This window comes from Pleuronectes platessa, chromosome 23 (genome assembly GCF_947347685.1).
Source record: "Pleuronectes platessa chromosome 23, fPlePla1.1, whole genome shotgun sequence".
In the NCBI taxonomy this organism is placed as follows: Eukaryota; Metazoa; Chordata; class Actinopteri; order Pleuronectiformes; family Pleuronectidae; genus Pleuronectes; species Pleuronectes platessa.
The window spans coordinates 5,575,746-5,598,939 of record NC_070648.1 but is presented as its reverse complement, the minus strand read 5'-3'; the positions used below and the strand labels follow the sequence as shown (position 1 = coordinate 5,598,939).

Below are 23,194 nucleotides of genomic sequence, written 5' to 3'. Positions count from 1 at the left end.
CCCCCCCACATCCCCATCTCTTCCAATTAAGTGCTTGGTTTTATTTATTTAAGGGCGACACACACTGTCAGAGAATTTGCATCCCTCCGAGCCCCGCTGCTCCGAATAGTGGAGTATTCAAAGCGAGTAGGTGAGTCATCATTAAATGCAGTTGAGGGAAACCCTGAGGCCAACCATCTTTGAAGTGACACTCTCCTAAAAGTGTCGCCGCTGATGAAAGCTTTTTTCCCCACATATGCTATATCCAGCGGTAATGAAGCCACTACAGCACCGAGGGTGTGTTTTTTCTGAGCGTGTGTTTTTCTTAGTGTGTGTGTGTGTGTGTGTGTGTGTGTGCAGGAGTGAGAGAGAGCAGCAGTGGGCGATGTCAGTCCCCTACAAACTAGATATCAAATGCCTCGGAGGAAGCTACAGCTGGGCTCCTGGGGGAAAAGTGCAGAGCTATTTATAGGCCTGATGGGGTGTCACCTCCAATATAACTCTCAGGCGCCGGCGTATTACCTAACCGAGGTATCAGGGCGCGGAACGCCAGCTTCAGAGCCACAAACGGGATCGCTTGGAGAGGATGCTTTCATGTGAGCGGAGTAATCAGTTACTGCAGTTTTTAAGGCGGCTGGACAAAATGCCCCGAAGGCCCCGTGGCTGTTTAACAGAGTCATTCAAGCAGAGAGGGGGGGGGGGGGGGAGATGCTGAATCCTCGAAACGCACCAAACTACAAGTGACCATGAATCAGAGGCAGTTTAAAGAGAAGTAATTAATGCTCCTGATGTTAGAGTCACAATTTAAATGTTGGTTAATCTCTTAATTATCTAGTTCATCCAATCGGAGCCAAATTTCTTTTATTGTGTTTTTCTTTTATAGCTCTACTTATCTAATCATAGGTAGAAAAACAGGCTCATTGCGAATCTCAATAACGTGTGTTATTGCCGGATCTTAAATTAAACCGAGTAGCGCTCGGTGCACAAACAGAGCAACACAATATTTGTCGTGCTGTCTTCAGGACCGGATCTTTCCCGGGCTCCTCGTGACCTCGGCCTTGTGACGGAGACAGTCCTGAAAGCTTTCGACTTCTCATTCAAACCCAGTGATCTCACGTAGAAGCATCTGACCTTCAACACACAAGTGAGATCAGAATCCCTGTGGATATACCTGTGTTTCACTCAGAGCTTGTTCCTGCTCTAATGCCTGAGGTCAGGAGAGGAGCTCAGGGTCACGTGTTAAATAACTCTGTGATTGGTGGGAGTCGTCTCAGAGCCACAGCAGAAGATACTGTGAAGGTTAAAATTAGGCTTTTTAGACCTGATCTTTAAAACTCTTCATCTGCGTGCGTGCGTGGTAAATATATAATTCTGCGTTACTCAGCCTGTCTCTCTGCTCAGCTGCCTGCAGGTGTGCACATAAATAGAATAGTCAAACTGCAGGTTTAAACCGAGCAGGAGATCAATACATTGTGGTTGACCCCTGATCTCTTTATTTACACACCGAGCATAGTTACAGCACGACGGTCAAATCCTGTTCCCTGACCACAAAGAAAACCAGTGGTTTGGATTCTGGGCCAAAAAAGATCATCAAATCAGTCAGATTATAACAACGATCGCATTTCCATGGTTTATATTTTCTGTTTATAGGTGCACAAACTAAATGGAGTGTGGGTATTTCAGCTTGAAGTTTGCGGTTTCCCTCTTATTCAAATCTCTAATTTAAAGACCTTTCATAGGTTTTATTGATCTTGCTTTCTTATTAATCAAAATAAAGCTCGGACCATTTTACCTGTTTTCGTCTGCGTTTGATTGTGACTTGATGGATTACTAAAGATGTAGAATGGGTCAAGAAAGAGCGTGAAAATAAATACTGTACGGCAACAAATATTCCTTCTAACATATATCAATCAAATTAATCAAATTCTATCATTTTACTTTTGACCGGGGGAAAAAAACACACAGAGAGAGAGCCGCCATCGAGGGACCAATCTCCCAGGACGGACAGAAGTGGAATTGATGATCAACAAAATAAGAATATTTATAACATTCAGGAGAAAAGACAGAGTTTAATATATTCATATAGTCATCGCTATATCAGAGAGGGGATATTTGGTTTGCTGAACCCGTCGATCACCGCAAATCTATTGTGATTATACAGTGTTTATAAATGTGCAAAAAATGGGCCTAACCCAAACCCTGTAATGATTATAAAGGCGTTAAGTGTTTATGATACTTTAATGGTTATTACAGGATGCCACTTTTTGTCGCTGTGGCAAAAACCCACCACACAGTGATGAGCACTTCACCCAGCGGATGTGAGGAAGTGCTTACTTGAGACACTGTGTTGATTTCAGGCTGATCAGAGGTCAGCTCCTGCTGAGTGAGAATCAGGATTGAGATACGAACGGGGTCAGCAACAAGGTCAGAAGTCATTAACCTTTAAACGCTGCTGTGCTCGGATTCATACTCCAGTGATCCATCATGTGCGGATCAATATTTGATCCCGAGGTTGGAAATTCTTATAATAAAAAACAAAAGTCTGCGAATCAATCTGTCGAACAGACGAGGAAGAAAGAGACGTCTCCTGCAGACTGCGTGAGCGACAGCCTCTTCTTCTTCTTCACCTTGTGTTTACTCTGCCGTCTCTCGTCACCCACGCTGGGCAGTCGCCAGAGAGGATAATAAAAAAAAAAAAAAAAAGGACGTGGGCCTGTTGTGAATGACAGCTCAGGATTTTGTTTACAGGGTTAGTGGTGCTGTGACAGATGGGCCTCCTCCACACGTCTCACAACCGGAAGAGCCACACAGGAACCCTGCTGAGCTCAAACATCTGCCCCATGCGTGTTGATGCTCCACGGTTTGACCGGGGATGACAGCTGAACACGAGTACGTGTTGCACATTTAGAAAAAGCTTGAGGAATGTAAATAAGACGTGAAAACCTGTTGATCTCATCTCATACTGTAGGAGGTGAATCCTCACGATGTCCTGACAACTTCCTCTTATTATCATCACCTTCAAAACAAACAACATAAGTGCTACACATGATGTTTCTGTTTAATTCTAATACATCTACATATGATTTTAATCCTAGAAGTGTCCGGCTCATTCTGTTTGCTCAGGACATTTCTAGGCATTTTTGCTGTATCATGTAAAGTGCCTACAAGTGTCCCATGTAGTGTTCCCTATATGTTCCCTATGTTTCCTTTGGAGATAAGCATAGCATTTAAGTTTAATATATTTTATTGTTGTCTCTTTATCTGTTTTGTTTTACTGCATTGCTGAAACAGATCAGTTTTTTAAGTATTCTATCTCATAACAGATTAAAGCCTTCACTACCTCAAATCCTGTCTATTATAGAAATATCAGCTCATGCATTGAAGTCACTGAGTTCTCTTCTGAAACATCATGTCAATTTGCATTATGTGTTTATGTGACCGATTGATCGCCTGACTCTTCGGGCTCAAACTCACAAAGTCCACATATATATAAAGACACAAATTCACTCGCAACAAAAGTGTGTTTTCCCCGACACCTGATGTGACAACAATCCAGGCTCAAGGCTCGCGGTGAGTCACTTTCCCATGGCAACGTCTCAGTCGGAGAAGTTATCTCAGCATCTCCGGCTCCTCGATGTGGACGTAAATATCATTTTACACGGGGGCTGCTATTGTCCTCCGAGGAGATTGTGAAGCATCTGTTATCTGCTGCTTCTTGTGTGTATACACTACACACTGAAAGAAGTGCACGGAGGGTGTGTGGTGCTGTTTACGCAGCAACAACACTTATTCCGGCAGCTTTCAGAGGCTTAACCAGGGAAATGTCTCCTGGTCCTCTCTCGTCTGTCTCATAAGCCGGTGGTATCTCCCACCATCAGATAGCCCCCCCCCCACTTCTATCAAATCGGAGTGGTCTGGTCCTCCGCAGGTGTCCAAAGCTCTGTCAAACCCTGTGCTTTGTTCACGATGAGCAGTCCTTTTATCTGCAGACCTAAAAGGAGGCGCGGGGAGATAGCCGGTGGCGAGGAGGAGGCAGAAATAGATCGCTTTGACCCAGTGAGGACCGGGCGTGTAAAGCCACATTTGAAAGGACCCCCTTTAGTATTTTATTAATGACCCCGGTGGACCCATGCCCTGCCTGTTCTATCGATTCCTTCATCAATCCTTTCATAGAGTCAAAGAGTTTTTCCCCTACGAGGCTTTGAAAACTGGCGGCCGAGCTGGAATGCTTTCTGGAAGAGACACGAGGAGGATCAGTGCAGGAGGTCAGCCTTGTTTCAAACTGCCGGCTCCAGTATTTGAGTTGGGTTTCGAGGGGAACATTCCTGCGACTTGAACCGAACAAACTCTTGCAGCCGAGGAGGCGTCACGGCCACAGACTCAGAGCATCTGAACGAGAGGAGACTGAGAGAGAGAGGGAGGGAGAGAGAGAGAGAGAGAGAGAGAGGAGCGAGACTGTAACCCGAGTCTGAGTGGAACAGATTGACAGAGCGCCGCTAAGCACATTGAGCAGACGCACCGGCATTCATTATCATTAGGCGACAGGAGCGCTTTGAAGCCAACAGGGGCTCCGGTGGGCAGACAAAAGCAGGCCAGCAGGCACATGATGGAGCATTATGGCTTCTGTAGCCAGCTATGACAGGAGCCTGGTAACAAAAAAAAAGAAAAGGTGCAGGCTCACCGGCGAAGAGGAAAAAGCACCTAACAAGCCGTTTAGAGGGAGGCCGCAATCAGGCCTGGAGACTCTGAAATGTAGTTAACGAGTTTCGGTGCATACTAAATGTTTTTTTTGCATATTCAGAATCAAATACACATAATTTGGTCAGTATTGCATTTCATCGAATGAGCTAAATCATCGCTTATATTAACAATTATACAAATGGAGCAGATGATACTTCCTGTTAAATCCATTTAAGCCTTATAGCAACAAAACAATTCAGGTCATGAAATTACTTTCTTTCTTTCTTAAAATGAAAGTCTAAAACCTTATGAAACCACAATTAAACCGGCTGGATCTATTATTTGGATCTGCACCAAATTACACTCATTAATATCAGTCCCCTCATCAGTATCCTTGAGTTACTCTCAGGGATATCAGGGAAAACCATAAATAAATCACGCAATGTCTAAGAAAGTGGGGAAAAAATCTCCCACGTCAAAATTTAACAGGTTCTTTACGAACTCAAACTGCATTTTTCACATCAGCTCTTATGTCATCTTGCTCCCAAACAAACGAATAAATAAATGAACAGGGTTGACAACATAACCTCCTCGAGCACTCCGGTTAAAATGGTTGCAACAAAATTCATGCTCAGGCAAAACAAAATGGAAAAAATCCATGCTACATTAATTTTGCCTCAGTGAACCTGTACAGTCTTAGAATTGCCTAGAATTTCTGGCTCTTCTTCCTCTCTGCCCGCCTCGCTCTTACTCATCCTCGTCTAACCTTTCCTTTGATCCGGCAGCCTTAAGGACAAGACCCCCCCCACCCCCCCACCCACCAACCACCAGAGAACAGGCTGAATCCAAAAGCATCTGCCTGCTCCAGACATCCCTCAGTCTGGGACACGTGCTCCCAGAGGTGTGGACCACACTCTAGTGACTCACGATAAATATGTTGCATGAGTCACGAAGGACCGAGCATGAAAACAGTTTTTGTACAGACTGGAAAGGAACCAGAGCCACCTTGTGCTTTGTGACACACAGTCATCTGGTCTTTATATGGATCTAAAGGCTGATGAGAGGAAAGCTGAAGCCATTAGCTTTCCTCCAATTTGTTTAACATTGATAAGGCGTTCTCTTTTTCTTGGACATTATCACGGTCTGCCGGGCGGGTACTTCAAGGCTCTTGAAGAAACAAAGGAGGCCCATTAAGGGGACTGATATCTATGAGTGTGTAATATGTGGTGCAGCTTGATTGAATGGAAGGGGCCTTGAGCACCACTCTAGATGTTGATGCTGTTGCTGCCTGGCACCGTCAAGTTTGCTTTGTGTTCTGTTTAAACAATCCTTTACAGTCTAACAACACTGATCACCAGCTCAGCAGTGACAAGAGACTTGGGAAAAAAATAGATTATAGACGGGCACTGAAAGTAGCAAATAAGGTGAATCTATGGTTTTTGTATTTGGCCATTTATTGGGATGACACTGCTTGAGATTATCCTGAAATAAAGGAGGCCATTAATAGAAACTGAACTGGCTTTTATTCGGCAGTACATTAAATTAGAGGTTTTACTCCTGAAAGAAAGTTTAAAAAGGCGACAAAAGCCTCTGAAGATTCATGAAGATGTGAAAACTGAGTGAAATCCTTTGTCCCTCGGTGCAGCGGCCGGGGTGCAGCTCTGTATCAGTCAGGAAATCCATCTGTCAGGGCTCTGAACAAAGACGTGACAAAGTGAGGTCCAGCGTGTGGAGCCTTGCATGGGGGGGATCATTAATTAATCATCAATTCAGATACATTTCGTACAAATCAGTGTGATTTAAGGGATTCAGCGGCCGCGAGCAGCCAATCGATCAATTGGTCACATTTTGCAGCCTGTCACCGCAGCAGGATTGATGCCGCCACACCGGCAGTGGTCATTACTCTTTCAGCGCGGCCCATGCAGTATTAACCGGTGTTACATCACTCTAATCAGAGAAGTAAAGTGAGGCTTCGAGCAAACCTCCACAAGCAGCCGGCAATTTCTCGTTAATCTTTAATTAAGCATAAGGTGGAGCTTTGATTCCTCCTTTCTTGACGGGGGCTATTTCGAGCCGCCGTCGCCCACTCTCCCCCTCACCCACTCTCCCCCTCATCCCACTCTCCCCCTCACCCACTCTCCACATCTCCCTTTCTCCTCCTCTCCGGGGAGGCACGGGGAGTCTTTAAAAGCAGAGAGGAGGCTGCTAAACATTCCTGTCAAGTAGCAATCTAGACCGAGGGAAGCCTTTCGAAGGTTCTGGTCGTGCACGGTGCTCGTGCTGGTGACGGTGCAGGACATAGGATGTAGCTTCACGAGCTCGCTGCCATGTTAAAGATTTAGAGGCTGAAGGATGCACACTAGAACGTATACAGTTAAACCAAACCTAAACAGGAAGTACTGCATTTTACATGTACTCTGGTACTTCAGGGATTTTGCTGCAACCACAGATACACAAGTGCGCTAAAAATAAAACCATGTATCTCAGCATTTTCATTACATTCACTTGTCTCCCATGGCAGCATGATGACGACACAGAACTATAATAATCTCAGTCTGTGGCACTAAGGCCCACAGGGTGAGTGTCTTACACATTAAAATGGAAGTGGCCTGTTTGAATGTAATATAACTGGAAACAATGGTAGCTAATGGTACTCAGCACGTTTAGCACATACCTCCGCCCGGGCTGATCACTCCTACACATGGTTGTCTAGTTCTTATAATAGAAATATAAAAACTAAACCTGGTGACACACTTCTAGTTGTTTGAGCCGTGCAGGAAGTGAAATGTGACAACTGGTTTACGATGGTGTGATTGAATTCATTTCCTTCACGTGTGTAGAATCAGCTTTTTACTGAACACACAGCGCGGCAGTCACCACGTCTGTGTGTTTGTTGTCCTCTGCTCGGCCACATGCATCTGTGCGACTGTTTAACGTCTCCTTATTGGCTGCCAGCGGTGCTTTACCGCCGCGCAAACACACACGGCTAATACAACACTGCATTTGTAGAGGCCTGCGCTTGACGACAGCTACATTTCCCTGCGCTGTTCAAACACAGGTTTATGTGAATCCATAACTTGGTGTCACAGGGTATTGGACGAGTGTGGCCGGCAAGGCGGAGAGATCCAATCGGTTGAGCTGCTTTCTATGTCATCTGGGTCACCTTAGCCCGTCTCCCATGGTAGCAACACCCCCCCACACTCACACACCCCCCCACCCCACCCCCCTCGGCCTGCCTCGATGGTTCCCCCAATTTTCACTTCACATCAGAGCGGCTCTCCTCTCGGCCGGATGCATCTTCTTTAATCACTTCAGCAAGTTTGTGGAAGAGCTGGATGCTCACAGCACCTCAACCTTCCTATTGGCTGAAGGTGTGATGCCACTGTAACAGTGGAAGAGGGGGTTTGTATGTTAAGGTCGCCCTTGTGACCCCCCTTGTGCCTCAAATTTAATAAGATGTTATATTTTTAAAGATGTATTTTGAGCAAAATAGGCAGTCGTCCCTATATCTGAGTATTTCCACCTTAACATTGAAGTAGATAAATGCCTCAGAATTCAAGAAATAGATTAACATCTCATCATACAAGTTTTTTCAGTTGAAGGTTTAATATACGAAACCGACCGGTACATATGGAGGTTTCTACTTTTGCATGAAAGCATAAGCTGCACTCTAATTTTAACTCTATGTAAAGTGGAGTGTATTGGGCAGATGCCAGTGCACGGCCCATGTGTGCGTGTTGTGTATTTCCAGCTCCGTGTTGAGAAGAAGCGCCTTCCGTGCTTGGCAGTTCTCCACCGGCGATGGCACGACGCTCAACTCTCTGAATTTCAAATCAAGTATGTGCCGAATGGTGAAATGTCACATTTCCAAACAGCCAGAACAACAGAGTGTGACAGCTGAGAGTAACACTCTTATCTCCGAGCACTAGCACGTTCTGAGCAACTCAGGTGACGTGGAAGGTCGAGGCAGAGGGTGATGGAGGGGGACGGGTGGGGGTGGGGTGAGGGGGGGGGGGGTCTACTGCAGGTACAATGCGACACTCAGTGAGACGTACAGTACACCGAACACACTCAGACTTATCGGCTATCTGCTGTGACCATCCGCTCACCAGCTCCGAGTTATTGATCGAGAGCCTGGATGAAAATATCACCCTGGACCTATCAGAGCCCAAGTGGGAGAAGAGAGGATCAGAGAGGAGTTCTCTCTTCCTTTAACTTGAGTTAGAGACATACGGACAGTTGGGAATGGGGGGTGGATTGATGGATGGACTAACAAACGAATGGATGGAAGGATGGACAACCAATGGATGGACAGAGGAATGGATTGATGGATGGATAAATGGATTTAACAAACACTTCCAGGACCCTGATGAAACCAGATAGTGTGCAAGAACGTCTCCTGACCACTTCGGCACATTAACACACACGACCTCATCACAACAGATCCCACAGTGACTCACTGAGAACGGATGTATATTTGATAGTAGAGAGTCAGACTCAGTGAGTAAGCTCCTGTCCTACGAGGTGACTTAGTCACAGCAGCCATTCAGTTTTAATGAGGCTCTAAAGTAATGAAACAGACCTGAGGCTGAAAATCACCTGGTTTTAGTGACAACTGAAGAATTAGAGCCATTTACATGTGAGGTAATCTGTAATTAAACCAACAGAGATAGTTTCCGAGTCTTAACTAAAGAGGTCAGGTTCCTCATGCTGAAGTTTTGTGAAATGAGAAGCTCGCATCTGTCAATAGATCTGTGTTTTCAGAAATGAGTGCTGGGAAGTTGAACATTGCCTTTCACACGTGAAGGACGCAGCAGGAGACATGTTCACAACAACAGGAGAATGTCCAGAACATTCAGGCGACGGCTGGCGCCTGAGGAGAACATGCAGGAGGTGGAACATAACGTATAATTCCCATTTTTTTTTCAACAGCACATCGACAAAGGCGTCAGATCTCTATCACCAAAACTTCTTGGACAGTGTCTTCTAGGTGTGCGGCTCCTCTATTTATATCCAGAGTTATTTGTATTCGTACAGTTTGGAAATGTAATCAACACGTCCACTCACTCACTGTGAATTGTCCTGCTGTATTCTCAGATGGGCTCATGAGAACATTTTACCGGGGGGGGGGGGTCAGGCAGGAAAAGTTCCAGAAAGTATCTGGAGAAACTGACTCGTCACATTTAACCCCTTTTCAGGAAGGAACCCGGACTCCAGTGCACGTCTGTGTGAAATCTAGGGGTTGTTTACAAACTGACAAAGAATGAGCTCAAGAACTGAAACCCTGACAGGCAAGAGCTTCATAGAACTCCAGATCCCTGCATGAATAAACACAAACAGTAATGCACAGAAACAGCCTCTACCTCCAGGAAAAAAAAAACAGCACATGAGATAAAACCCGAGGAGACAAAAAGAGGATTCTCTCTCAACAAACAACAGACACACAAAAGGAATTTGTCTCGGTGACAGCTGTCAGTGCCCGAGTCCTACACGGAACGGGACTTCTGCACAGACAAAATAATGTCTCGGAGAAACTGCATTACATCAAAACCCCCTCGGTGCCACCATGAATAAAGCATGAGGCAAACACGGGGGAAAGTTGTTGGCTTGGGCGAACACATGCAGCCACTTCTCTCCCCTGACCTAGATTTGTTTCCGGCACTGGAAAGTCATTTTGTCCGTCGCGCTGATGATGTGTTCCCCTCCGTTCCGTGCCAGGCTGACACGTACAGTGCATTAGTGGGAAACTCATGTAGCTGCCGCTCGGTATCAGACGTTGTGCAAGACAGATAAGACTTTTTAAAAAGGAGGGCGTTTGTTTACATAGTTTGCAAGTTTCACATATTTTCCACCAGAATAGAAACAGGATCCTGTTATCAGCAAGTAGATTCAACTGAGCACAGTAATCCAAGTCTGCAGCTATTTCAAACAGTAATAAGGAGATTAAACGAGTATCAAACCAAAAGCAGAGGATGGATTTAATGCGTTTACCATAAAGGAAGTATTTGATTTATATTGAGCTCTTTTTTTCTTCTTTCTCTCTTACTTTAAGCTCTTTTTGCATCGCTGAGCTGACTCGGCTTTTGACAAATAAACTTGAAGCTGAAACTTGACATTTGTGTTATTATAGGCTCTTATTTTTCTTTAGATTCCTCGGAGCGATCTGGAGCCGATGGTTGGTAACTGGTTTTCCGTCTGATTCAACATCATCTGGACGATGGATTTCTGGCAATTTAGGAATTATAGTCATCAACGCGCCTGTTATATAATAACACTTCAGTTATTACACTATGGAGCTGATGTGAAAAAATACAGGGTCTCAATCAGCGGTGCAAGGTGGACACAAGCAGAGTCATAATGACATCTTATTGAACGCTGCAGTCAGAGAGGGCATGGGGGTCAAAGGGTCACGACAAGCGCTATCTGCAAGTGTGTGTGTGTGTGTGTGGGGATGGGGGGGGGTGTTAGGTGAATGTCACACGCCTCCGCAGTAAAAATGTAGGGTAGCAGGTCGATTGGAGCAGATGATCTTTGCAGACCAGGAGTATTTTTCATGAATCGATTGCCTCCAGGAGGCGTAGTGACACGGGGGAGGGTGGGTGGGGAGGTGGGTGCACGAGGGCGGGGGGGTGGGGGAGAGAGATAAATGACTTTAACAGCTCATTAAAACCCACACATGTTCATGTTATGACGGTCGCCACATTTTCACTCGCAGCTCTTTTGTGGATGTAGATCATTTAGGTCGACGGGGCCTTTTGTCACAGGTAATAAAGGATCTTATTTAATTTATCTCATCAAATCTCAACTCATCTTGGCTTTTTGGTAATAAATGCTCATCAGATTGTAGTTTATTGTATCATATCTTATTAGGTCTGTCTCTGGTCCAGGCTTTTGGTTAATAAACGCTTATTGTATCTTTTCAGGGCTTTTATTTGCTTTAGGCTTTTCGTTCCTTGTTCAATAAATACAAATGTCTATAGATCGATATTCAGTGACACAGCCGTTGAGCGGCAGGGACATGGGGGCTTCCAATCTCCTAACTAACCTCAGGGTTTCCCTTTCAAATGATGTATGGATTATTACACAGGGAACAGGAAAAAGGAGGAGAGGCTGTGACAGCTACAACTTGATTCACCACCGTTTCATGGATATTGACCATGTTGACTTGAATACGTTTTCTTGACCTGAATGCAGCCGTTTTTAAAGAGTTAGTTCGACTTGATAAGTTCCAAAAGATGGAAGCCTGATACAGGCACTAAATTACACACTCTCATAAATAGCATGCCTCATTATTCTTCATCAAGATCCATGAATTATTATCTAAGAAAATCAACAAAAATGCTGGAAAATGCCATGTGGTGTCATGTTTGAGAAAGACAAAAGAAAATCCTTCTTGGTTCCCCTGATCTGGATCCTCACCAATATCATCTGGGTTCATCCCCGACCTAAACCACATCCTCCCACTAAGTTTCACTGAAATCTATCCAGTGGGTTTTGAATAATAGACAAAAGAAAAAGCAACAGCTCCTTGGCAGAGGTAATAAAGTCCGTCACGTAAACAAACAAACCCCTGAAGAGGCTCCTCTCATCGCCCCGCCGCAGTCCCCGGGTGGGGCTTTCACCGTCTCTGACATTTGAGCCACAGGGGCGACAGCGAACCGTGTTACAGAGACACGGTGGTGAGCGGCCGTCCAGCGGGGACGCCACGCAGCCCGTCCAGCTCACCCCTCAACTCCTGCCAACAAATAATTAATGCCGCTAACATTTACTTCGCTCAAAAGGCCGCCCGCTCTTTATCCACTGCCCCGTCTGTGAACCCTGAGGCAGCGGCCTCCATTAAATGTACCAGTGTAGAGGTGTAAATACGGAGAAACTATAAAAGTATGGATGTAGTTGATGGAAAAGTTGAAATGGTCAGTTGCATAAGCTTTAAACAAACACAAAGATGTTGCTCAGCCTCCACTTTAATACACAGTGAGAACAGATTGTTGACCTTTACAAAATTGTGCTTCTTAAATGTGAGCAAAAAAAAAGAAAAAAAAAGAAGCACTCAGTCCCCAGCAGTGAAACCTGAAGCAGCATCATATTCTGGCAGCTTCCCACAGAATTCAAAAGGACACTGGGAAAAAACCTTGATTCCCAGAAATGATGTAACATCCCGTCAGTACGTCTTACACAGCTCCGACCAAATCCTTCTTCTCTTCACTGAGCTGCTGCAGGAGCTGGTGTGGGGTTATTCTACCACAGCAGGTTAGTCCATTGATGAACAGAGCTCATACTCTTAATTAAAATCTAGTAGCTCATTGTAGAGGTAATGTTTTTTAGTTAAAAATAACTGAATAAAAACGTTAAATTAGTGTTCATGTGGTTTGACTGAATACAAAAGCTTCAAGTTTCATCTTCTTCAGAGGTCTGGTCGAGGGTCGGAGTTCATCGGCGCCGTGGGCGAAGGCACAGAGCTCAGCCTGCAGGGGGCAGCCCTGAGCGTGGTGGGCGTGAAACCAGCAGGGACGAGTTTTCAGGGCGCCGGGAGCGACTGGCTTCCTCTTGGCGTCGGCCCTTAGAGTGTTCCCGTCCCGCCAGTCCCTGATCCGCACCCTCCCCCCTTCCACTGAGAGAGAAGGGACGACAGGAAGTTTCAAGAGCTTTTCAGGATCAGGTGCAGGAGTTTAAATGAGAAAAATTCTGGCAATGGCTATTTTCCCCTCGGTTTTGAAACTAACCTCAGTCCACAGTGACCTTCGTTTTACAAAATATCTCCAGACGAGAACACAAATTACTACAAATGCTCCAACAAGCATGCCGAGTCAGTAGAGGGCAAAAAGGTTAAATCTCCTTTTAGTGACTTAAAATGCTTTTCGTGTGTGAACAAGAGGCACAAACCTAAAAGAAAAAGTTTGTTTTGCAACATTTTCCACATAAGTCTGGACAGAGCCTGACTGTCCCTGAATATTCCAGTTATTTTCTGGATACTGAAAAATATGTTTCTAGTTCACTGGTATTGTAACTATTATAGACTGTATATAAAGATTGAGGATATGACAGCTGCCTAAAAGTTAAGCTAAACAGTTTATCGCCACCTTGTGGCTGGCTGCTGTATAGGTCATAAACCCTGCCACCTCCATGTTAGTGTTTGGGACATGGAACAATATAAAAAGCCAAAAGACATATTAAACTATTTTTTTCCAGTAAGATTGGTTTGGAAATGTATCTATTTCTCATGTTGACCGACTGGGTCAGATGTGAAGAAGTGTGGCGTCTACCTCTGAAGACCTGATGGTTGTTCTTGAGCAGCGTCTGAAGGCCTCCGCACTCCTTCTTCAGGAGCTGCAGGGTTTCCTGCTCCAGCAGCCCGGCCACCTCGCTCACTGAGAGGCTGCCTGAGGAAGACGAGGGAGGAAAAGGGTGAAAGTCAGGTGGGACAAAAGAAACACCTCGGTCAGTGTCGTTCAGTGTGAAGTGTGCTCAATTAAAGCTGCTCCAACAAGCCGTCAGAGCGACCAGCATGCATTTCACCGCTGCATCTCCCACCAGCCGCTTCCAGTGCATGAGTCATTGTTGTCACTCCCGCTCTGGGACAGTCATTTTAGATGCTAGAGAGCAAAATAAAGGACAAAGGGCGGGGGGGCGGATAGTAAAAAAAATGTCTAAGCTCTGAGTTTAGTGCATTTTAAGCAGATAATAACAAAAAAGTTTCCCTTTTGTGTTCAGGGCACGCGGCTGTGGGTTTCGTTTCATCACGAGAGTCTCCGGCTTTGCCCTTTTCCCCCCCCAGGAGAATTCAATCAGCGCTGACCTTTGGTTCGCACAAATGACAATCTCCCTCCTCTTTCCTTTGACATATTGGAGAGGGAGGCACCGCGGGATCCCTCACGCTGCTTTGTGCTGTGCCACAACAATATTTGACCCAAATCCACAGACATCTTAATGCGATGGTGCTTTTACACCAAATCTCTGGTGGCACCTCAGACATCTCCTGTCGGTTTAAGAGCTCAGCGGAGACGAGACGCTGTCAATTTGAAATGTATGAAGTCTGAACATCTGATCTAAGCTCACTTGGTTCAATTTAACAACAGTTTGATTGTTTTCCGCATTTCTGCCACAGAACTTCATCAAAAACAAAAACACCTTCTGCACCCAAATACATCCGCACAAGATGCCGACTTGATCCCAAACAACCGCAACACACTCCCACAGTCGCAGGCGCCGCAGCAGCCAAACGCAGCCGTGTGCTGCGAGTGTGAAACTGGGCAGACTGCCGTCCCCACAGCCCAGACGCCAGGGAGCTCCGGGCCTTAATATAATATCAATACAGCGTTTAAAGCTGCCCTTTGCTGCCTACAATGTTAATGGGGATTAATGGGAGAGGGGCAGTATTGATGGAGGAGACTCTGTTTGGACTAAGACCCGGCACAGATGATTATTAATGGCTCGGCTTGAGGTCGAGTTTGGACTTGTTTAAGCTTGAATACCCCCCCCTCCATATATGTGTGAAACGTGGCCAGCGACTGATTGCTTGTTATGGAGGAGGGTTTTTGCTGCTCGAGCCGTTTCAGAATCAGGCTGAGTGGAGGGAAATTGGCTCAGAAGATGCCGAGAGGTGAATAAAACATCTGAAGGGATCACAAGTGTAACACAGGTGCACTCATGTTCCCATCATATTTTATTTTTAAACGTGGATACGCTTATAAATAGAAAGTAGAACAGTAACAGAATATAGAAATCTTTACCTAACGTAATTTTTACCAAATGACATATATCAGCAAATACCTGTGCTTTCTATTCTTTTACACAGGAGCGTTGTGTTATATGTTAATAAAGTTTGTTTTTTTAAATTAAAAAGATAATGAATAATGAGGGAGGGGGGGATTGATACACTGATCCAATCAGAACGAGCATCTAAACAGAAGAATTACTGGTTAAGAACCCCCCACCCCAAAAAAAGATTTAGCCATAATGACGGAGTAGATTGTTGCATTAGGGAGAAGGTTACACCCAGAAAGTACTTTTAATTCTTTAAATACATTTAAGAGCAAGTACATACTTGAGTTAATGAGATACTGTGTACTTGAGACCATCCTCCACTTCTACACTACTACAGGATTAGAGTATTATAAGTGAGGCGTAATAGTCCTATGGCAGATGTGAGGAAGACGATGACGGAGGTGATGATGAAGCACAGATTACAGCGAGGGCTTCTGGAGGTTTCCACCCCTCAGATGATTCTTTAGCTCCGTGGAGCTTCAGCGTTGTGCGATGTCACTTGTGTTAGACCCACAACTACTTTCCTTCTCTTTGCGATTACATAACGACGCGAGCTCAGTCAGCAGAACAGCGGCCATGAATTAATAACCCGACTCACAGCTGCAGCAGCAAGATTCACATATTCACACTTTTAACTGCTGTGAAGTCCAGTGAGCTGTGAAGCCTTTTAACTTCAGAACACAGACTCTAGTGTGATGTAACAGCAGCTGGGCTCGTATTGATTCAACATTTCCGATATAGGTTCCAATGCCAAAACAAAACCCTTAGTGAGCTTTGACAAATTCACCTGGGAAATATAAATGTGTTTTGACCGTTTGGTTTTTATTTACTAAGATGGCAAAATGATCAACGCATTTAAAACTTTGACTAAAGTCTAGAGTTGGAGGAAAGAGGTCTAAGTATCTGGCAAAGCTTTCAGAACCACATCTGAAACTTGAGGCCTTTTAATTCCCATTGATGAATCAAAGCTGTAGTTAATATTTCCAAAACTGATCCATCTTTGTAAAAACGAGGTCTTCAATGATGTTTCTTCAACTATTTAAAGCTTCGATTTGTCGCCTCTATAAAAGACAGAAACCCATTTGTCCTGTTAGTTTATGAGTGTGTGTTTTAGACCAAGGACTTGATAGATAGATGGACTCTCCCACTTTTCAGAAATGAAGCCAAAATGTTCCGGATAACTTTCAGGGGGGGAGGGGCTGTCATGTCATCCATCCTTCTATTCAGTCCATTGTTTGAGGCAAGCTGATGTTCCGACAAGATTGCTGGCTTATCGAGATTAGGCCAGGAAGTTATATATCCAAAAGTCTACCCCTGATTTTCATTTTAATATAAAAAAAAAATGAAAAGATTATTATATCAATTTCCATCCCACTCTTTGAAGGTGCACTGGAAATAGACTGGATCTCAAAGGCCTCTCTCCGTGACTCTGAGGCCACCGTGGATCTGTTCGATATCAGCTGCCTCGGCCTGGTTCTACCCTTTGTTCTTACACAGCAGATAACTGGTAGGAATACCTCAATACAAATGCACACTCATGCATAAATCATAGTTGGTGGTGCATTATTCATCGAGTCATCTCTATACCGGGGAACGCTCTCCCTTTATTCGCTCTGCCTCATATTTTCTATCTCTAATTTCAGCCCCTGACATCCTGACGGAGAATTTTCTGTTTTAATCATAGGAGTCCTCGTCTCCTTATCTCGTTGGTATGGCGTGTGTGTGTGGCGGCGGGGGGGGGGGGGGGTGCAGTGCCACTGACAAAAGGTGATGCGTGGGCGGTGTGTGTGTGTGTGTGTGCGAGCGAAGCAGTGCGTCTGTGTGTGTGCGTGATGCAGCGTGAGGCACCCTCTGTACCGAGCGGCGCAGGAAGTGGCTGGCAGACTGGCAAGATGCGGAGTTCAAAGCGGCATCGCGCTGTGTCACCAAGGGCCCCGACGACTGATGCCACGAGGGGACAGTGTGATGATGAGCGAGGTGGGGGGGGCGGGATCAGACGAGAGGTTCAGACTTCAGAAGCTGCCACATGTGCCACGGAGCAACTAGAAAATGTGTTTTGAGGCGCTGACGAGGAATGTGCGAAGCGGGACATGGGCGACATGTCGGAAGGGAACTGGTGACATCTATACTGCCACCCACAGGCAAACTACAGTCACTGCAGGTTTAAAAAAATGAGTTAAAAAGGAACGGTTTGATATTTTGGGAAAATATGCTGAGATACAGAAGATCACATACACTCAAATGTCTGTTTATCACAAGGCTACAAGTCGACCCAATAGTCGGAAGTTGCCATTAGAGTTAGCCCTGTTTTTGCTAACAAGGGCTAGCTGGCTAACGTAAACATTGCTCTTGTGCAACTGGAACGATGTCAACTCAGGTTTTTTCGGATGTGACATCAAGCCGAGCTGTAATGGAACGCGCTATTATCCCACAAGCTAACTGAGGCAGCAGATTAATACAATACTAATCAAGATAAACTTTTAGTATGACTAGCTTAGCAGCTCTCATACCTATAAATAACATGCAACTTGTTGGTTTTATATGGATTTCAGCAGCAACATTGTAACATGTTTTTTGTGTTTGATTCTTTGTGTGTGACGTTGTGTTGTGGTTTACCTCCTCGGTTCCAGTCGCCATTGTCGCCACCGCCTTCATCCACAGTCATTCCCAGTAGGCTCTTAGCGACCTGCAGGACAACGCCGTCCACAAAGTCCCGGGGGAGCGAGGCGCAGTTTCGCACCACCTCCACCCGGTCCCGCGGCTGGAACCCGGCTCCCCAGCTGCTCCCGCTGGTGACGTCACCGTCTGCGTTCCCATGGCAACAGTCACCATCATTCCTGATGTCTGACCTTTGACCTGCGACCCCGGCTGTCGTCGGGCGGCTCTGGACGTAACGAGCTCTCCGCTGCTCGGCCTCTGCCTCGGCCGATCGAGGGTAGTTTCTGGACTTTCCTACCAAACACACCTGCAGGAAAGGAAAGCTGAATGTCAGGGAAGCTCCCATGGACACACAAACTGCACAACCAGAAACTCAGAGCAGAAACACAACTCCCTGATTTCCCATAAGTGACAAGGAGAATTAGGATAGACATAATACAACGTTAATACAACAAATATGGATAGAGAGGGGGGACCTACTTCCCATTGGGAAACCCCATCGTAAAATTACAGATTTTCACTGTTAACCTTTATTTCAATCATCCTGTACTTTTCCCATTTAAACCACATCAGCTCCTCCAGCAGCTTTTGCATTTATGTGAAACCAGATTATGACTGATCCCTTCCCATTAAAAGCCCAGTAAGTATTTGCTGGTTATTTTTATGTCTCCGCAGTTATTAATGGCTGCTGGATATCAAACAAATGTCCCTCTGGGAACAATAGATAGATTGGTTTTAATCTGTCTTTGCTGAACGAGGCTCCTGTGGGAAAGAGGTAAAGATGCACAGCTGTGCCGTTTGAAGAGCAGGAAGATATTTAATGATCATTTAGTGGAGAGAACCAACGAATCCCTGGAAAGACCTTTTCATCGCCCGCTAACCAGAGTTAGAACCCATGAACATGTAGTGTTCACATCAAACGATCAGATTTACATTCAGTTTATTCATGTGAGTTCACTCATCATGTGAAAACAGTTGCATCACGTCCTCTGTGGATCTGCAGGCTCCTAAAAGTCGACTCTGTTGTTACATGAATGTTAATGACAGCCCTCAGAATAGTTAAGTGTCATTTTATTTCATGTGCCAATTCCAGCAAATTACTGTGAAGTCAAAAGCTGTTTGTGCCAAAAACGATGAGATGATGGTAAATCTAATCGTCTATAGAGCAGACTGTGAACCTGAGAGCTCATTTTACATCTATGACAACAATGATGACTTAAAATCCATATTGATTTTCTATTATATCTCGCTATTGCCAGTATGTATATTAAGTTGGCGTTACATTTATTTCTAAATGGCATTAAACCTTGCTTGTCATTTGCCTTTCATCAGCATTGGTTAAATTAGTGGAACAAGCGATTATTGAATGAATCAAAAAAAGACTTGATTATTATGAAAATAATCCATAGTTGAGTTTTCTTGACATGGGCAGTTCATTAATCAGGAAGAGTCTGATGACAAGTGCTGTCAAGTTGCATTGTGGGAAGTGTAGGATCCAGGGATTTTGAGATGTGAACCACACTAGAGACAATCAGTCAGGATAACTTGGGCTCTGCTGCTTTAAACGTGTTTGTTAACTTTGGTTACAAACTATAACAAACGGTTATAGATGCAAGGCTTGTTTTAAAACTGATGTTAAAGGAAGTTAAAGACATGAGCTGAAGTAGGTCATGTGACAGACTTACCCGTTTGGTGGATGGTATCCTCAGGCAGTCCTCCTCGGTGTTGAAGCCACTGACTTGGCTCAGCTCTGTGATGAAGTCGATGTATTCTTTGTACTGGGACTTCTTGCACTGGCGACGCTGGTACTTTCCGAAGAAGTCGAAGAAGCAGCAGGGGAGCACAAAGTACCGGCAGGAGTAAGACGACCTGAGGCGTGAGGGCAAAATACAGATTATTCCTCAAAGTGCCAAAGAAAACAATGGTCATTCATCTTTATAAAGAGCTGCTTATGCTCATTTAAGTGTTTTCACAACTGCTTGAACGGAAACTGTTCAGACCTGAGAGATTATCATTCGTAGTCACAACAATGGAAAAAGCAGGTTTCTCAGACTGAGGCTCAGCACCGCCACCCGGTGGTTGTCTTGATAAACACATGTGTGAGCTGCCCCACACACACGTTTTCACACATCCTCCCTCCCCCTGATGATGTTATTCCAAACTTGAGAGATCAGCTGGCACTCGAGCGGCTGAGTGAGATTGTGCCTGCTGATGACTCGCCTGGCTGCTATAATGGGGATCCAGGGTGTGAGCTCGTCCGAGTGGTTCCCAATCAGCCAGTCAGCGCCCGGGAATAAGGAGCCCTCACCTGGAGTAATTGCCTTTTCCTGAAATAGAAGAAATGATGAGAAGGGAAGACGCGGTGTACATTGGCGTGATTCGATTCTGCATCACTTAATGGGCATCTTAAATAAATCACACAACTGTCAATTTGATATTTATGATAACTTATTTAGTGTTTGGGGGACACCAGTATTAAAAACCTTATTTCCAAGGTTAAGATTGAACTTATAGTCTAATACTAATAAAACTAATAAATGATTCAATGGTTTGAATCAGTTCCATCACATGATACAAATCCTCCGTAATCATGCTAATTAAAAACCTGATTATGTTCTCAGTCAAGCTTGGTCACGCTCGGCCAGCTCACCTCCAACAGGGTCTGCGCTCCATACATGTCCCAGATCTTCCTCCTCCGAACGTCCAGGCCCTTCCCCGGGTGCTGCAACACAAGATGGCGTGACGGTGAGCGACTTAATCAGCCCGACTAGGAGGCGCGGCGTGTCATTTTCAACTAAGCCTGTCCTGGTTTGAGACAGGACATTCAGATGACACGGTGGTGTGGATGTTCCGTATTCAGAGATATGAGTCCCTCTCACCTGGGCTCCCACAAGATCCGTGTCATTGATTAAGCTGCTGCTGAAGGTACAGATAATTGAAAGACCCCTGGCTTTGAGGAGACAGTTTTTTTATATGACCCAGTTTATCTGGAGTTTATAATTTAAAGTTATTTCTCATTAATCTCTTCATCCTCTATTATTCAAAAGAGAGCATGTGGGAAATCTAATTATACAGAAATCTAGTATAGAGTAAAATCATGAACCTGGATAGGAGCATAAAATGTCTCTTTAAAGATTTAATGTGTTCCTGAACTGACCATCTTTAACAGAACATTGATCCAGACCCTCACTCACCCCTTCACAGGTCAGGATGTGGACCAGGAGGCCGTTCCCACAGCCGAGGTCCACGAAGGACTGTCGGTGGGCGAGACCTTTCTCCTCCCGCTCCTCGGCCCACAGCACCTGCACAGAGACCCAGTGCTGTTCATGAGGGCTCTCGATCACTCGGGTGAAAAGCAATTTAAAACCGCAGCACCGCCACACTTGCTGCAGCTGCTGCTTCTCCTGACACCCTTTCACCTGCCTCTGGCATGACACACAGATTGATCTGCTGGGTCAACACTATTTTTCACATTGAAATTGATTGACCCACTTCTGGCTGCATGACCTGAGAGCACGTGTCGGATATAAATGATTTTCACCCACAACAAACAAGTAGGGGCATCTAAAGCTTCGTGCACACACGAGACATTGTGTTTTTTAAAGCACATATCAATCTTCTGAGTGTACTTGACCCACTCAGGTCTAAACCCACCAGGAGATATGTAGCGATGGCCACGTCCTCATAGACAAACTTCTCGGGATCGGTCACCTCAGGCCAAACCTGAGAAAAACACACATCCACAAACATGAACAACTCCAAAGTAAACACTCCACAGACACACTCAGCGCGTCCTCTCTCCTCACCTTGACCATGGACTTGTACTTGTCCTTCAGCTGCTGGTACACCAGGCTGTACTTCTCCACGGGCAGCAGCGACAGGGTGCTCTTGAACTCGCTGGTCCTGCACTCGCTGCCCCAACGCACCAGCTTGGGCAGCAGGTCCGAGGTCAGCCACGGCAGCTTGGGGTACACCACGCCGTCGGAGAACCAGGCGTCCGGAGACAAGACGTGCAGCTCCAAGGACCTGAAGAGGAAACCAGCGATGTATCTTCTTCTTTGTTACTCCCCAATATCAGCATCAACCTAAATATCCATCTTTATCAATATTCTTATATTCATGTATGTCAGACACAGACGTCCAGGATTAGATGTGTGAGATGACTTGAGCCTCACCATCCCTCAGAGTCGTGGCTGCACAGCTGAATCTGATAAACGTTGCTCTTCTTCAGGGACACTCGTCCTTCTGCGTCCTCCTCCAGGGGAAGAAACGTCACCTGCTGTCTGTCAAAGTCTGAACAACACAAATACAAGTCTGAGAAAAGAAACACAACAACAACAACAGACCCTCCCCCTCTCCTCCATCTCTCACCTCTCAGGACGACTTCTCTCCGCAGGTTCGCCCCATCACTGACTTTGGGGATGAACGTCCTGACGCTGGAGGAGCAGCTCGTGTCCCTCTCGTGTGTCCGTGCAGGTGAGACCTTGCAGGTGAGGAAGGACAACACATCCGGGTCATGGGGGACGTCCAGCAGGAGGCTCACGTCCTCGGCATCTTTAGCCTCCGTCTCTTTAGCTCCACACAGACGCTTGTTGACGACGTGAGGTTTCTCCACCCACACCCCCACCGCCGACCAGAAACCCGCCGGGAGGGTCGCACAGTCTGCGGGGAACTTCACGTCCGAGAGCTTCGGCATCGTCCGGCTTCACGCGCTCAGCCGGGCGCCATGTGTTTACACTCGGAGGCAGCACTTCCGGGTACTTTTATTTTGAATGCGCAAAGAAGGAAGGAAGTTGGTGATTAAAACTGCCTTTCAGAATAAGTCTTTGTTTTACATGATCACATTTATCTATAAAAAGCTTTATGTCTCGATGTTTTTTTAAATATTCAGTTGATTTTAAAAATAAATAAATATATCGTCACTTTATGATGACGTTTCGTAGTTGATGAGTGATATTACAGTGAGGAGGCAGTAGGTGGTGCTGTTGGTGTTATTATCTTTTTGCATTATCTTATTTTAATCATTTTAAATCATATTTATTATTTTCCTTTCTTTATATTCAATTATTTCTTTATTTTTGATCCCTTTAATTGTGTTTCGAAAGGTCTGATA

General features: G+C 45.3%; 1 protein-coding gene across 1 annotated transcript; it reads right to left on the bottom strand.

Moving 5' to 3' along the window:
* Positions 1–12,605: 12,605 nt before the first annotated feature.
* Positions 12,606–22,830, bottom strand: trmt44 (tRNA methyltransferase 44 homolog). The gene is made up of 11 exons (XM_053416230.1): positions 22,453–22,830; positions 22,257–22,374; positions 21,888–22,107; positions 21,736–21,804; positions 21,276–21,383; positions 20,732–20,803; positions 20,302–20,408; positions 19,767–19,950; positions 18,040–18,388; positions 13,923–14,039; positions 12,606–13,270 (listed from the first exon to the last, which is right to left on the bottom strand). Exons 1-11 carry the CDS (start codon positions 22,775–22,777, stop codon positions 13,020–13,022), a joined length of 1,920 nt encoding a protein of 639 aa, XP_053272205.1. The 5' UTR covers positions 22,778–22,830; the 3' UTR covers positions 12,606–13,019.
* Positions 22,831–23,194: the final 364 nt, after the last annotated feature.